Genomic DNA, 14,638 nt, shown 5'->3' with positions numbered 1-14,638 from the left:
CTAACACAACTTCGGCTATTTGTAAGGACCTGCGCAGACAGCATGCTAACATAAAGCTAGCCAAGTGTTCTGTGTTCTGTATTCCCAGAGGAAATAAACTAGACTGAATGTCATGTCTTTGAATTAATTTCTGCTTAGCAATGGTAGTGACTCTCAAAGCAGCGCCGATAAGAAGCCAATGAAAATCGATAAGAGAATCAATGAGAAATTAAATTTATGTGTTATTCATAATCAAATCAGCCACTAAATTCTTATCAGTTCCCATCTTTACTAGGGACCAAAATGTTTCATGTTATTTTATAGTTATTAGTGCTGTCAGCGTTAATCTCGTTAAAATGACGTTAACGGCATAACCACATTGATGCGCATCAACGCCGTCCAGCCCCACGCGCAGGGCGATCCACGCTAACTCGCTGACGGAGATTTGGCGCGTTAAAACAGTTACGGCGTTAACTTCATTTTAACAAGATTAACGCTGACAGCGCTAATAGTTGTAAATGTTATAACTAAAAAAAACAGTTATTTGTTCCATATCAGTTCAAAAACGAACGTGATTTTTATAACGTTCAAATGTGACCTCAATCGAAAGATTAACAACTAAAATCAATCCAAAGCAGACGCACAGAGCAGCAGGTGGTGTGAAGTGTGAAGTTTATTGGTGTTCAGGAATGTCAGAGCACAGCGAGTCGACATCAAAGCTGCCTGAAGGGCTCTGCGGTCGGCGACAGGGGAGGACAAAATAACAGGTTGAAACAGCTCTGCAGAACCATAAATATACATCTGTTTAATCACCAGTAACTGAGGATAGAGTGCAGACAAGCTCCAGGAGGTTTTGAGGTGTGAGCTGGTTGTTTCTCAGTGATTTTACTTTGTGTTACCACAAACAGAAAAAAAACTTTGTTTAAATAAAATACAGAAAACAAGTAAAAATGATGATTTCACAGGCCAAACATGGAAGAGCATGAAATCTGAACGAAACCGTCACCGCAGAGCTGTTTGTCCTTTCTGTGTGATTTTATCCACCTTTCATGAACAGAAGCATTAAACACACAAACTTTTCGGTTTCCGTACTTTTCCCCACAAATTAAAAACCACTTCTTTTTTATTTTTAAACACGTGTTGTATGATCCTCGATCTTCACAATCAACATCACAGGAAGTCAAATGAACTGCATACTTTTGAAGTACTACACACATAATGGTCCACATGTAACGAGCACAGTGAGAGTCTGAACTTTTTCTTTGAGGTGATTTTTCTTCTTTTAAGAGGAAAACGTGATTTGACCTAAACCTCAGAGCAGCGTCTGAAAAACGAACCGCGAACCTTTAAAACAAGATGCTTCGAAACGAGTCCACGTTCAGCCGGAATATTTGTTTTACGTTGAGCTGCCACATTAACTCTTAACAATCAAGTAAATGTAAAAAGCAGAACTTTAAATTAAAAACGCAGACTGCTCAGTTTCCCCTTTTTGATTGTAATCATCTCCTTTCAGTTTTTCATGAATCGACTGTTTCGATGACAGGAACAAACTCAGTGTAACGGTTACTTGTTGGCAAATATTTAAATTTAAAGATTAATTAAACCCACAGGATTTAAAATTAACTGACAGATTTCAAACTGCGGCTTCAGACACTGGCTGATGACCTGAGTGAGAGGAAGACACTGAAGCAACGTGAACGTCACTCTCACTTTCAGCCTGTGACGAAGAAATCTGTCCAGAGCGTCGCAGAGAAACGGAAAAACAGTTAGAGGATAACACTGTAACACTGATCGGGCTCACTCAGCTGCAGAAGAAGAAAAACAGACACAAAAGCAGCAAAAGCAGAATAAAACAGGTTCCTCAGAAGAGCTCCGGGCGGCTGAACGCAACAGTTTCTCCTTCATGAATTCTTCATAAATATGAAACGATAACTGGTGACAGGCGATCCTGGAAGGACTCCAGGTGTTTCCCACGTGTGGTGGTCGTGCACGTTTGTTGACAAAGACAAAAACAGCTACAAGTTTAACACAAAGAAAAAACTTAAAAAAATATTTCTGAACCCTTTTTAAACAACTGACCTCCAGCCGGCCGAGGTCGGCGCCTCAGCGGCTCTGGCAGACGACTCAGTTCAGCTGCTGCTTTCCTGCTTCACAAGTAAAAACTAACTCAAGGCGTCTATCAACAACAATTAAAAAAAACACTACAACTCTGATGGCGGTACTGGAATGCCCGTGAAGCTCAGGACTGCCTCTCAGTATCCCAGGTCCAGCTGGATTTTGTGCTCAAAAATGGCGATTAGCAGCATTATGCAGAAGCCCAGCAGGATGCCGGCGTTCTGGAGGAGGAAGAAGCCCCAGTGGCTGAAGCCGTGGTCGCCGGCGTCATTGTGCAGCATCTCGGGGACCTGAAAGAAGAAAACTGTCTCAGGCTCACAGACCCTCTGCAGAAAACAGGAACTTTTCCCATGAAGGAGGAGGAGACGTTAGTTTAAATGAACGGACAATGCACCGCACATCTGCTGCAGTACCCGGTTACACCACTAGGCGGTAAAAAAATTGAATAAGCTTTTCTAGAGTGTAGAGCAGGGCGACAGCCACGAGAGGGCGCCTTTGTTCAGGAGAAAGAAGCTCTGCTGTGTTTTCCAGCACTAAACCCTCCTGCAGCTGTTTTTCAGACGTACAGACATTTATATGACGGGATTTTTACGATTTATGAGATGCCAATAAAATGATGGCAGTATCTTCATCTCAGGCTGAACTCTGCATTTAGTGTCAAGCAAAAGGAACATTTTTTATGTGGAATATTCATTTAAATTTCACAGCATTAAAAGTGAACCTCTCGCTCTGTGGATCAGGATGTGAGAGTGGATGCTCCCTTTTGATTGGCTGGAGGGTAATGCTCACTTACCATGTCCACCAGGGCCACGTACATGAAGAGCCCGGCTGTGAGGGCGAATATCCACGTGGAGATGTTCTCGGCGTAGTGTCCAATCAAAATCCCGGTGATCATGCCCAGGTAGGCCATCATGGCCGACAGCACGTTGTAAAGAATGGCCTGACGCACCGTCATGCCGGCCTTCAGGAGCACCGCAAAGTCACCTGAGAATCGGAGAAGACTGTTACTCACTACGACTGCTGCACCCGCATGATGGATGTGGATAAAACCTCTAAGCGTGAACTAAATTAAGGATCAGACTGTGTCCAAGGACAGGATAACTAATAAATCAAACTAACATCAGAGAAACACATCAAGAGCAGGACTGTGCACAAAGACAGACGTGCTGCACAGCTCGCTCTGAGCTGGTGTTGGTTGGTTCAGCCTTGCAGCCACTGCACTGTTTCTCTTTGCCTTCATGCATTAAAGATCGTGCAGTTTGTGGTGTATTTTCAGGTGGTTGAGTAAGTGAGCTGCGTTGCGTCTGCAGAAAGGAACGAGCTCTTCAGCTTCTGCTGTTCCACACATTTAAACCTTGTCTGTCTCTTACTGTGATGTTACTGCTTCAAAACGACTGCACAACGCAGGAATCAGCTGCGACCAACATGCAGGCAGTGAATTAAGTGCCTGATTTTTGATTTTGATTTCATAACAAAATAAACACGCTGTGACCTCCCAGTGAAAGGTTTCCATATTTAAATGAACAGATGTTTAAAAGTCTGAAAGAAGGCTTTTTTCACTCTTTCAAAGCCAATATCTCTTTATTCCACTGCAACAATAAAGTGCTTTATGTAGGTAAGACTGAGGCTTACAGAGAAAATGTTCCACTGAGATAAGATGAAAAAGTCTCACCCAGCTCATGAGGCAGCTCGTGGCAGAAAACAGCCACAGACGTGCTGAGACCGCTGGACAGACCCTCAGTGAACGCAGCGCCTGCAAACAGATAAACATTAGAAACCAGCAGCAGCAAGAGGCAAACATCAGCATGAAAATGCACACCTTCATGTCACTGTTTACCGTGGCTGAGGGTGAATCCTCCTGACGTTTAACTTTAATCACCAGTTTGTTCTAACATTACTAACTCTGCCGTCAGTGGTCAAGTATGTTAAATATGCTGTGCACCAACTTTCTAACCTACTCTGTGAAGATGATTTCTGTGCTCAGAACTGACGCTTCATCCCGTGACTCTCTCATGTTTCTACTTTCTCCACTCCCATCAGTTTCAAACTGTCTCGCTTCCAGACTTCAAACTGTTGAGAAGTTTAAACCCACTAATTACGACATCTGTCCCTGCAGAGTCTTCAGAGACTTTTGGACCAACGCCACAATCTTTCATCCGAAGTTCTTAATCTTTGTTGAGATTCTTCAGTCTGGTTTGAAATGACATCACAGCTCTGCATCTTTTGAGTATTGCTGATGTGAGTCATTCATTGTACGACTTGTGAATCGTGAAACGTTGATTTCCTGTCTTTTGGTATCCGTGGTAACACGCCGAGTATGTTCAGCTCATATCTGACTAACAGCTTGTTTTCCATCAGCTTTCTGAAGCAGCTTCTTCGATCTGCGGCGTTCCACAGGGATCCATTTTAGGCCCCGCCCTATTGGGTCCATATTGTATTGCCTATCACTGCAGACCACGCCCACTCACACCTGCCTCAGGTGTAATCAGACACTGACTGGTTCCTTAAGCTGAGGTTCAAGAGTTTCATCCCCATCAGTGACAACAAAACCACATATTTAGTTTTTAACACCCTCACAAATATAACTTCATCTCTCTCCTGCAGACAAACATCCAACTGATGACTTGTTGAATGGTCACTTCCTGTGGTGACATGACAAACTCTCAGCACCATGTTTATTCATGTCAAACCAACCCTGCTGGGCTCTGATTGGTTAGAAACTGGTGTGTTTGCTGTTAAACGAGTTCAAGACAAAAAACTGAAGCTAAAGAGGAAGTGACATCACGGGTTGGGACCCTTCTACTCACCGATAGCGAGGCCGTCGCTGAAGTTGTGCAGTCCATCTCCCATGATGACCATCCAGGCCAGCGTGGCCACTCCGGCCTCCTGGAAGTGCTGCTCCGAGTAGGAGTGGGAGTGGCTGTGCGGGTGGTGGTTCTGAGAGTGGTGGTGGTGCAGGATGTGATGGTAGTCGTGGTGGTGGTGGTGCCTGCTGTCCGTCTGGCCAACCGTGTCATGGAAGTGGGAGTGGCATTTGTTCTCGCAGTCCTCGTCGGTGTAGTTAGCGGCGCTCCCCGACGCTCGCCCGTAAGCCTGCGGCGAAACGACGGACACCTGCGGCGCCAGCATCACCTGCTCCTCCTCCGCCACGTTGCTGCCGTGCAGGCTGCTCGAGTGGTCGCCAAACGTGCTGGCGCCGTTAGTCTCCACATCTGGAGACACAATATGGAGATCTGGTCAGGTTAGGCCGGGAGGTCGACCTCCGCCTGCGCCGTTTCAGAGGTCAGAGCTCTGTTCTCTATGGTGGAGCGACCTGCAGCTCTTAAAGCCTTCACGCCAAACGTGACATCACAGTTGTTAACATGCACCAAGCTGACACAAGCCTCCATACAGAAACATCTCAGCTCGAGTGACGCTCGGCTTCACTTTGAGTTGTTGAACAAAACACGAAATAATTCACCTTCACTCGGCTTCACGCTGTTCTCCTCCAGCGCCGGCTGTTTCTCTGGATCCGCGTTCTCGTTCTGATCACACTTCTTCTGGATCTGCGTGGAGTTCGTACAAACTCATCAACATCAACATGAAAGGACCAGTTTACAGTTTTCTGACAGCAGCACGAAGGTTTGTAGGTCAGAATATTTACAATTACCATGAATGCTTAAACGCCTTCATTTTACCTCCAAGTCAGACACCAACTTCTCAACAAAAAAACCCATGAGATGAGAAATAAATAGTTCCTTTAAGAGTGAACAATCAGAACAGAAAATCAACATGTTACAAAGACTTATTGTTCAACTTTGTAGCTGCTGTGTGCAAAGTGTCCCAATTAACTCTCTCTGCACAGAGAAGGAAAGCTGATGCTAAAGCAGACCGTTCGTGTCCGACTGCATCGTTGCAAAGAGTAAACAGAGGATGCATCGATTTTTCATGACGTTTGAAAAAATACAAAACTGCAAAGTCATGTTGAAACCAAACGCCGGCGGCGATCTGCAGCCACGCAGGGGAGGCGGACTTCAGAAACTCCCTCAGCTGAAAAAAGGCGACGACAGCAAAATATGTTCCTCAGAGCCAAACCTCAAAGTGTTTGAGCTGAGTCGGGGATTTTTGTGAGAAACTGAAATTTTGAGGTGTTTGTGTTCATCCAATTTCATGGCAGAAGGCTGCGCCGCACACTGCATGTAAACTATGTGATCAAAGAGCTTTTTTAATGAAATCTCCCACACGTCTGTGAAGCCGTCTCAAAGAGCTGTGCAAAGCCCCGAAGAAAGATCCTGAACTTTGACATCAGGATGTTTGGACAAACAGGCCGTCGTGAGCCGTCTGTGTGGAGGTCTGCCTGTAAGACTGTGACTGTACGATGCTCTGTTCTGACCTTTGGTTATTAACTGAGGGCTTTAAAGTAACTAAATTCTAAGTAAGAGCGGGCTGCATGATGCGACTCAGGTCTCAGTGTGTTAAACGTCATTCTGACTGTTAGAGAAACTCGCCGTCTCTGACCTTCTGTTTCTTGTCCTTGTACATCTTTCCAAGCGTCAGGAAGTGCTCGATGAGAAACATGAAGTAGACGCCACTCAGAGCCGTCAGGCCCTTCCACACCGCGTCCAGGTTCTCCTCGTGCTCGTGGTGGTGTCCCGTCATCACTGCATCGTCGTGGTGATGGTGTCCCGTCATCGCTGCATCGTCGTGGTGGTGATGGTGGCCTCCCTGAGACTGATCACACAGCGTTAGCTTACCATAAATATGTGACACAGGGGGAGCAGCAAGAACTAAATAATTAGACTGAAAGTATCTCATGTATGTTTACACATCGACTGATGATGATGATGATGAAGCTCTTTATTATCAGAACAAAAGCAAACAGAAAAACTGTCACAAATCTCTGTAAACGGTTACAAAATGTTCTTTATCTGACTGTTCTTAAAAAAGTAATTAAAGTTGTGCTTGTTGTGATCTTTGAATGCATATGATGTCACACACACATGACACACACACACACGTGACATATGATCCTCATTTATAATGTGTGGAGTCTGCGTGTGTCTATGAATGTGTAAACACGTTGCAATGGCCGCTTCCCTTTTGTCCACATCGCTCTTGAACAAGACGTTTACAGTCTCAGTGAGTTTTAGCTGGAAAAATGAAGACTATGATAAAATAAGAGAATAATTAGAGGCTGATCAATCAGCCGGCTGCTGATTAGAATCAGAGACGTGATCTACCTGATAGATCAGGTTTGGTTTTAGAGCTCGACAAAGAGTCAAATTTGATAAAAAAAGGATTCGAACACTCGCTTCACCTCACGGCTGCAGTAGATTTACAAACGTGCAGCTAAGCAGCCTCTGTCTGCTGGCTCGCTCGCCGCTGCGTTCAACAGCTGAAGTCATTGATCACTTTAACTTGAGAGCATGAACGTCACGTGTTGTAAGACTTCCTGTGAGTCAGGTGATCGCGCTCTGCAGGGACTCACGTGAGGGATGAGGTGCAGGAAGGCGTCGCCGCTCAGCGTGCCCACGGCCAGCGCCACCAGGAAGCTGAGGAGGAACTTGAAGAAAACTTTGTTCATGAGCGGGATGAGGACGACGCCGAGCAGAGACAGCAGGCTGATGATGGTGATGGAGAGGAACCCGCCGACCCACGCTGCAACACAAACACAAGCTTCAGGAAGATCAAAACGCTGCTGACAGTAAAGACCGCACCGTCTCTGCTTCCAGAACACGACGCTGTGGTTCTTCAACTTCAGGCACAAACTCAGTGCCGACCCAGAGCGATCCCCGAGTCATGACCTGGTTTCACTCTGCTGCAGCAGCACAGAGGCGGCCCTCGAGCAGTCGCAGTCTGAAGTGTCCTCACTCTATTTGTGTTATCTTTGATCATTTATGCGTTCTTTCCCTGATGAACTCTACAGGTCGTCCACGTCCAGCAGCTCAGTAACTGCAGACCGCTGGACGGACACGTTCACAGGGCCACAAATTCCACTTCAAAGATGCTCTCACCTGACACGAGTCTGCAAACGGAGCTGCTCGATGAATAATCAGTTTTAGTTTGATTCATCTGCAGCGTCTGACACCAGCGCTGTCAGATCATTTTCATCACACTATCGGACATTTCACAATTACATTTACAGACTACATGTCGTCATCCATCCTTCTTACGATTACTACACTGTTGACACACAGCTGTGACTTCCTGAATACATCAGCAGCTGCTCTGACCTCAGTAAACGCTTCACAACTTCCACTAACTGGATGTTTTAATGTTCAAGCTCAGTCTCAGTGTTTGTACAGTGAGCTCGGTCATTACACGGCCTCCTCGCAGCAGCATCAAACCTCCTGCTAAGAACCTCCAGAGTTGTTTTTCACCAGGGTTCAGATTTGACACCCAGTCTTGTTTCTTTTACTGTCAGCTGATAACTTAAAAACATGCCTCAGTCTCCTCAGACCGACTTCGTATCGACATATACAGTTTAGTTTATACATGAGCTTGAATGTGTTTGCATTTTAGAATATGTCCAGTTCTTTATGTTCATATCCAAACTTTATGACTGCATTTTAAAAAGTGTGATACAAATACCATGTTTACATTTCATATTAGCAGAAATATTATTAATAATAATATTTATTTATTATATTTATTATTATTAATACTATTTCTGAGATTAACTTTCCTCCCACACTGAGGAGGATTAGGTGGTGCGGACGGCTCACATTAAACGTACCCGTGGTGATGTTTCTGCTGTTCTCCCCGCCCATGTGCTCACTGTGGTCGTGGTCTGAGTGGTTGTGGTCTCCATGGTGACCGTGAGCATGCTTGTGATGCTTGTGCTCTAAAAACAGGAAGAAGGAAAGATGAAATTCAGAAGTTATTACTTCATTCTTACAAATTCAAAGAGCCGTAAGGCTGAGGTCAGAGGACGGGACACTGTGACAGAGTGTAACTGGTTTAAACTGGTTCACCACATTAAACACCACAGGCTAACACTCAACACAAACACACTGATGATGATGATGATGATGATGATGATGATGATGATGATGATGATGATGATGATGATGATGATGATAAGCAAACAGTTCATCAAAAAATACAAAATGCTCCTGATTCTCAGTCGCTGGCAACATTTCCCAAACACTCAGATCTGTTTTTTCCAGCCATCAAATCAAATATCAGGATCAAAATATCCAGATCACAGCAATCAGACCACAAAGTCAGAGTCTGACAGCAGTAATCAGCTGCAGTCCTGCCTGAGGGGTTTAAACCTGGTGGGAACTTTCCTCAGATGTTCGAAGGCCTGGAGACAGACGGAGCTGCACTGGGAGCAAAACTATGTTAATTTGAATCCAAATGTTTGGTGATAAAACAAAGACCGTCCTGCATTCAGTGTTCCTTCTTTTCTTTCCTTCCTGCCAGCCGTTCACTTCACATTTAGTTATTATTTCCAGTTAACTCATCGCTACCCTTTACCCTTGGAGTCACAATAGAGGCCCACCGCCTGACCACCTGTCCTCCTCCACCTCGTTTTTATTTGGTTTCATTTGAATTATAGTGACGGTTAAAGAAACTGCCTGTAAAGGGTCCCGTGTTGAAGTTCAGTAACAGCACGTTTCTTAAAGAATAACTGTAAAATAATCGAGTTACCAAAATGATTCTGATTGGTGACGTGACTGAGCAGCCTGTTGATTCCAGGACAGAGTCGGCGCTCTCCGGAGTCAAACAGACGCGTTCACCGTCACACTCGGAGCGAGCGAGTCATGCAACAGGAATGTGATTTTACCAGAAGATCCAACAAAGTGCCGCAAACGCTGAGCCAGGTTCACCGTTCAGCCCAACAGCTTCAAACAAAGAGCAGCTAGAGTCTGCTTAAAGAAGACGTCAGTCATTCGATTTTACAGCAGAGGCAAGAAAATCTCGACTCAACAAAAAATAAAATGCTTGTTTTTCTTGTTCTGCTTTCTTATTATTTCTCTGGTATGAAACACCGAAGTGATGATCAGTCAGCGGCTGCACACATTTTCCCGGAGATACTGATGAGGAGTTTTGGTCCCACCTCTCGCCCCGTGTGCCGAGGCGTCTCCGTGCAGCACGCACGCTCCTCCATCGATCTGGTTGAGGAGGGCGGGGCAAAGAAAGCTGAAGTCTCTGAGCGTGACGCCGGCCTCCTGAGACATCCCGTGTGAGGAGAGGATGAAGGAGGCGTTCAGACACTAGAGGGGGAAAAATTAAAACAACAACACTGAGTAAAGACAGATTTAAAGAGACGAAGACCACAGAGGTGCACGCAGGTTGCAAAGCGGCTTGCAGATACAGAAGAAACAGATTAAAGCAGTTTAAAGAAAACACCTGATAAGAGACTTGATTTATCACGTGTACGAGTACAAACATCTCGGCTGACATCAGCTGATTTGCTGACTGAGCCAGAAACCAGTATCGTACCTCTGAACCGTTCTGGCTGCGGCCGTGGGGACGATCCTGATCGCGGTCATGCTCGCTGTCGCCGCTTGCGGTTGCTTGTGTCTGGCTCTCAGTGACGGCGATCCTGGTCGTTTGTTCCCCTGACGGTCGCCCCTGGCTTCCATCTTGTTGTTTCACCACGTGCTGAGCTCTGTATGTCACCGTGGTGCCGACCTCCTGAGCCACCGCCGCCACTGTGGTTTTTTTGTCATAGAGGTTTAGACGACTATCTGGATCCTCGCTTTTCTTTCCCACGGCACCGTCGTGGTTGTCGGGGGTGTCTGGAAACTTCTGGGGCTGTGAAAGTTGTTTTAGGTGATCAGAATTGCTTTCATGGGGATGGTGGTGATGGTGGTGGCCTTTGTGGTGGTGGTGGTGGTGGGGATGGTGTCCGGGTTGCTCGTGATGCTGCACCATAACAGTCCTCATGCGACCCAGCCCCACGCTCTGAAGGAGGCGCTTCAACCCGGCCAGAGAGATGGTGCCGTTTTCTCCATATCTGTCAGATTTAATGGAACAGAACGAGTAAACATGGCGCATATATGTGAGAGTGAGGCCTGCAGCCGCCTGTGCAGCTGACACACAGACTGACGATCGATGACTTCAGCTGCTGACTAACTAACCAGCTGCTGGACCAGCTCCACCTGTCTCACTGCCAGGAGCTCACCTGTTGAACAGAGCCTCCAGGTGTTCCCTCCGGCTCTGCTCGGCTCTCTGGGCGTCGACGACAGAGGACAGTAAACGAACCGCGCTGTTGGTTTCCATCGTGGACCCGCTGCAGTCTGTGACGGCGCCTAATGAGTCGCCACTCACGGCGAAGAGAAACATCAGAACCAGAACTGCACTCATCTCCTCTTCTTCCTGTGGACAAAAACAGACGGTAGACATGTTGACACGTCAAGAAGAGGCAACACAGAGTGAAACGATTACATTTGTTTTATTCTTGGACTCTATTACAGTCCTTGTCTAATCGGTGGGCATCTTATCCTGGGCCTTCCTGGGTCCTCAATTTATCCTCTTCCACAAACTGTTATTAGCCCCTCCCACCTGAAGCCAAAATTCTTCTGATTGGCTGCCCCTCGTACACCGGAGAGCTGAGCAGTAGATGAAACTGAATCTTTTTAATGATTGATTATTGATGAAACTTCCGAAAAGATGTTTGATTTATTCTATAGACAGAGCAATGAAGCATGGGGCATCATTTGGGGACATTAACTAATTAACAGTGATCATAGACAAAAAATAAACTCCAACACTGAAACTGTAATATTCTGCTACCAGTGTACTGCACTACTGTGTGTATAGATATAAATTTCTGCTCCCTTGTATAGTGTATATTCTCCTCGATTGTTGCACAGTATTGTTGTTCTTAGGCATGCTGCCTCGTCCACTTTGCTGTGAATTTCCCATCTCTGAGACAAATAGAGTCTATCTCATATTATCTGAACAGATTTCCAATGCACTCATTATCTGAAGTAACATTTATCTTCTGAGACTACGTTTGCTTTAGCTAGGTTTAACTAGGTCGCAGTTTTAGAATCCCCCCCTCCACAGATAACTGGTAAAAAACAACCCTTATTACATATTTATATCACCTATTTATATGTAATATCTACTCTTAAAATCTAATATTAAAATAGTAAGCTCCAGAACTCATCACAGGATACTAATGAAGGATCTATAACAGGGGTGGGCAATTCCAGGCCACGAGGGCTGGTGTCCTGCAGGTTTTAGATCTCACCCTGGGTCAACACACCTGAATCACATGATTAGTTCATTACCAGGCCTCTGGAGAACTTCAAGACATGTTGAGCTAATTTAGCCATTTGAATCAGCTGTGTTGGTTCAAGGACACATCTAAAACCTGCAGGTACACCGGCCCTCGAGTTGCCCCACCCCTGATCTATAATCACGAATGCGTGGTAATTTCCCCACAGCCTATAGGTGACGCCATTCTCAAGTATAGCCATATAAACAGAAATCACAGAAATTCCCCAGCTTACTCACTCATGTCTGTCTGTGTTTCTATTTAAAGGATTCAACATTTCACCCTCTAAATAAGAAACCGAAGAAACAGACTGAGACTCTGCTTTTCTAAGGAAGTGAAAACAGTTCACTGAGTCAAAGGGAATTTTAGTGCTCACTACAACATTACTGCTTAAATGTCCTCAACTTCAAGTATTGCAAGAACTTGCAGTCGAGACTCACCCAGTAAGTAACTACAGATGGAACAGATGCGCGCCACAGTTACAGTGAATAAATGACACAATAGAAACACCGGCAGCCCACCGTGACAGATGGAAACTGCACAGCAGATGAGATCACTGTGCAGAAAAAAGGTTTCCTTTAAGCCGATCTAAGCAGCAGCTTATAAAGAATTTTATCACAATAAACTTGAAGTACGCGTCCTTTGACACGAGGAGAAATGTTTAAATTAGACGTTTTCTGAATGGATCTTGGTGTGCCGTTCGTCCAAGTTAGCGGATGCTGGTTTAGATCATTAGGAAGTTAGCTTAAAATAAGAAACCGATCGTATTAGTATTAATGAATACGAGTGTGCGGTGTTCAATTTTAACGATGAGTGACGATATCGCTCACACAGACGCTCACCTCCTCCCCTTTAAACGGTGGTTTAGCCGGCTAGCTACGCTGCTACCCCTGGTTAGTTCTTAAATTTCTCGGAGGATGCTCAAAGACGATATCTGCCAGATGACCCGGGCCAGGCTTGGGCCTTGTGCTGCCGAGGCTCGGCCGCTCAAACAGGGCTAATAAAACATACTAAATACATCCCCGGTGGTACGAGCAGCCACGCGTGGCTGCATTTGATCCGAAACACAAACTCGCACTGGAGGTAAACAGTAACACGTTGGGTTTGTGCGCTCCGCACCAGCCGTGTGCCGTGTGCACAAAGACGACAACCCGGAAATCAGCACCAGCTCCTGCCGCCACCGCGCGGAGCGGACTGGACCGGCCGTGCTGGGGCTCCCGGCGGCCGCAGAGAGGTTTTAAGCGAGCCTTTTCAATGACCGAAACCACTTACAATGAGAGCTTGTGCTGCTTTTATCCTCTGCGGGGATGAATGAACGCTTCACGGTGCCGCTCTGTCCCCTTCGGTCCGGTAACCACGGCTGATGGATGCGTTACCTTCACTGGCTGCCGGAAATCTGAGCATACAAAGGACTGGGCAGAAGGAGGGAAACGAAAGGTGATTAGCATAACGACAAACTGAGCACGCTACCGTCACAAAATAGATCTGACCTCTATGTTTCAATTTAGATTGAATGTTTTACAAAAAGAAAGGCTCTGCACATAATTCAACCAAAAATATAGATAGGATCACTAGTCTGATAAATGGAGCCATCAATACATCGATGAGTTGTATAGTCATTTTTTTAAACAATCAGCTACAAAAAAGAAGTTGAAGAAACAGAAATATACAAAAAAAAGCTACATATAGCTTTACAAAACAATAACTTTAAATATATTATCACAATGGATATTATATACAAGATATAGCACAAATTAACAGGATCCTGCAGGTTTCTGGACTCACGTTTTTGGCCACTGTCCTGGTGTTTTATTTAGAGCCAGATGGTGGAGAGCAAATTTACCAACTAATCTTAATGAGCTGCAGGAGAAAACAGTACAGATGCAACGCACAGACATGCATAAGTTTGCCATAACACCTGTCAGTATAAGCAGCCATGCTCCCTTACTTTAAGCCTTAACCAAGTGTAAAGACTGTGGGGGAACTATCCGTAGCAGCTGCTGTAAACATGAAAGGATTAACTAAACATGTAGACACCCTACAGTGGCCGTTCCAGGAACTGCAGTTTCACCGTTCATTAGTAAACTTTGATGGCACAGGCCAGCTTCGATGACACACTCCAATTTATCAATGAAAATGTAAATTTTCACAGCTGAATCTTTTCTGTGCTTTATTTCCTGACACCTTGCAGGAAAAGACTGACCGATGTAGATAAAAAGGCTCGATTTCAGCAGACTTACGGAGCTCAATCAAAATATGCAGCGTATAAAATATGTTTACAGGCAAAATGCAAATTCTAAGCATGAGCCTTCCTACATAACATGGCAG

General features: G+C 45.3%; 1 protein-coding gene across 2 annotated transcripts; it reads right to left on the bottom strand.

The window, feature by feature from the left end:
* Nucleotides 1-634: 634 nt before the first annotated feature.
* Nucleotides 635-14,288, bottom strand: slc39a6 (solute carrier family 39 member 6). Of its 2 annotated transcripts, XM_005950195.3 has the most exons (13): nucleotides 14,096-14,288; nucleotides 13,583-13,722; nucleotides 11,210-11,403; nucleotides 10,525-11,041; nucleotides 10,139-10,295; nucleotides 8,810-8,917; nucleotides 7,562-7,731; nucleotides 6,592-6,804; nucleotides 5,555-5,639; nucleotides 4,902-5,306; nucleotides 3,767-3,847; nucleotides 2,888-3,078; nucleotides 635-2,384 (listed from the first exon to the last, which is right to left on the bottom strand). In XM_005950195.3, exons 3-13 carry the CDS (start codon nucleotides 11,389-11,391, stop codon nucleotides 2,232-2,234), a joined length of 2,262 nt encoding a protein of 753 aa, XP_005950257.1. In that variant the 5' UTR covers nucleotides 11,392-11,403; nucleotides 13,583-13,722; nucleotides 14,096-14,288; the 3' UTR covers nucleotides 635-2,231. The 2 variants fall into 2 exon arrangements, with proteins under 2 accessions (XP_005950257.1, XP_005950259.1); XM_005950197.3 differs by lacking the exons at nucleotides 13,583-13,722; nucleotides 14,096-14,288 and adding an exon at nucleotides 13,153-13,563.
* Between the last annotated feature and the right edge of the window lie 350 nt (nucleotides 14,289-14,638).

This window comes from Haplochromis burtoni, unplaced genomic scaffold, assembly GCF_018398535.1.
Source record: "Haplochromis burtoni strain Fernald_Lab_line unplaced genomic scaffold, NCSU_Asbu1 Contig_718, whole genome shotgun sequence".
Classification (NCBI taxonomy): domain Eukaryota; kingdom Metazoa; phylum Chordata; class Actinopteri; order Cichliformes; family Cichlidae; genus Haplochromis; species Haplochromis burtoni.
Note: the sequence above shows the minus strand (reverse complement) of the source record. Positions and strands in the feature narration are given on the sequence as shown.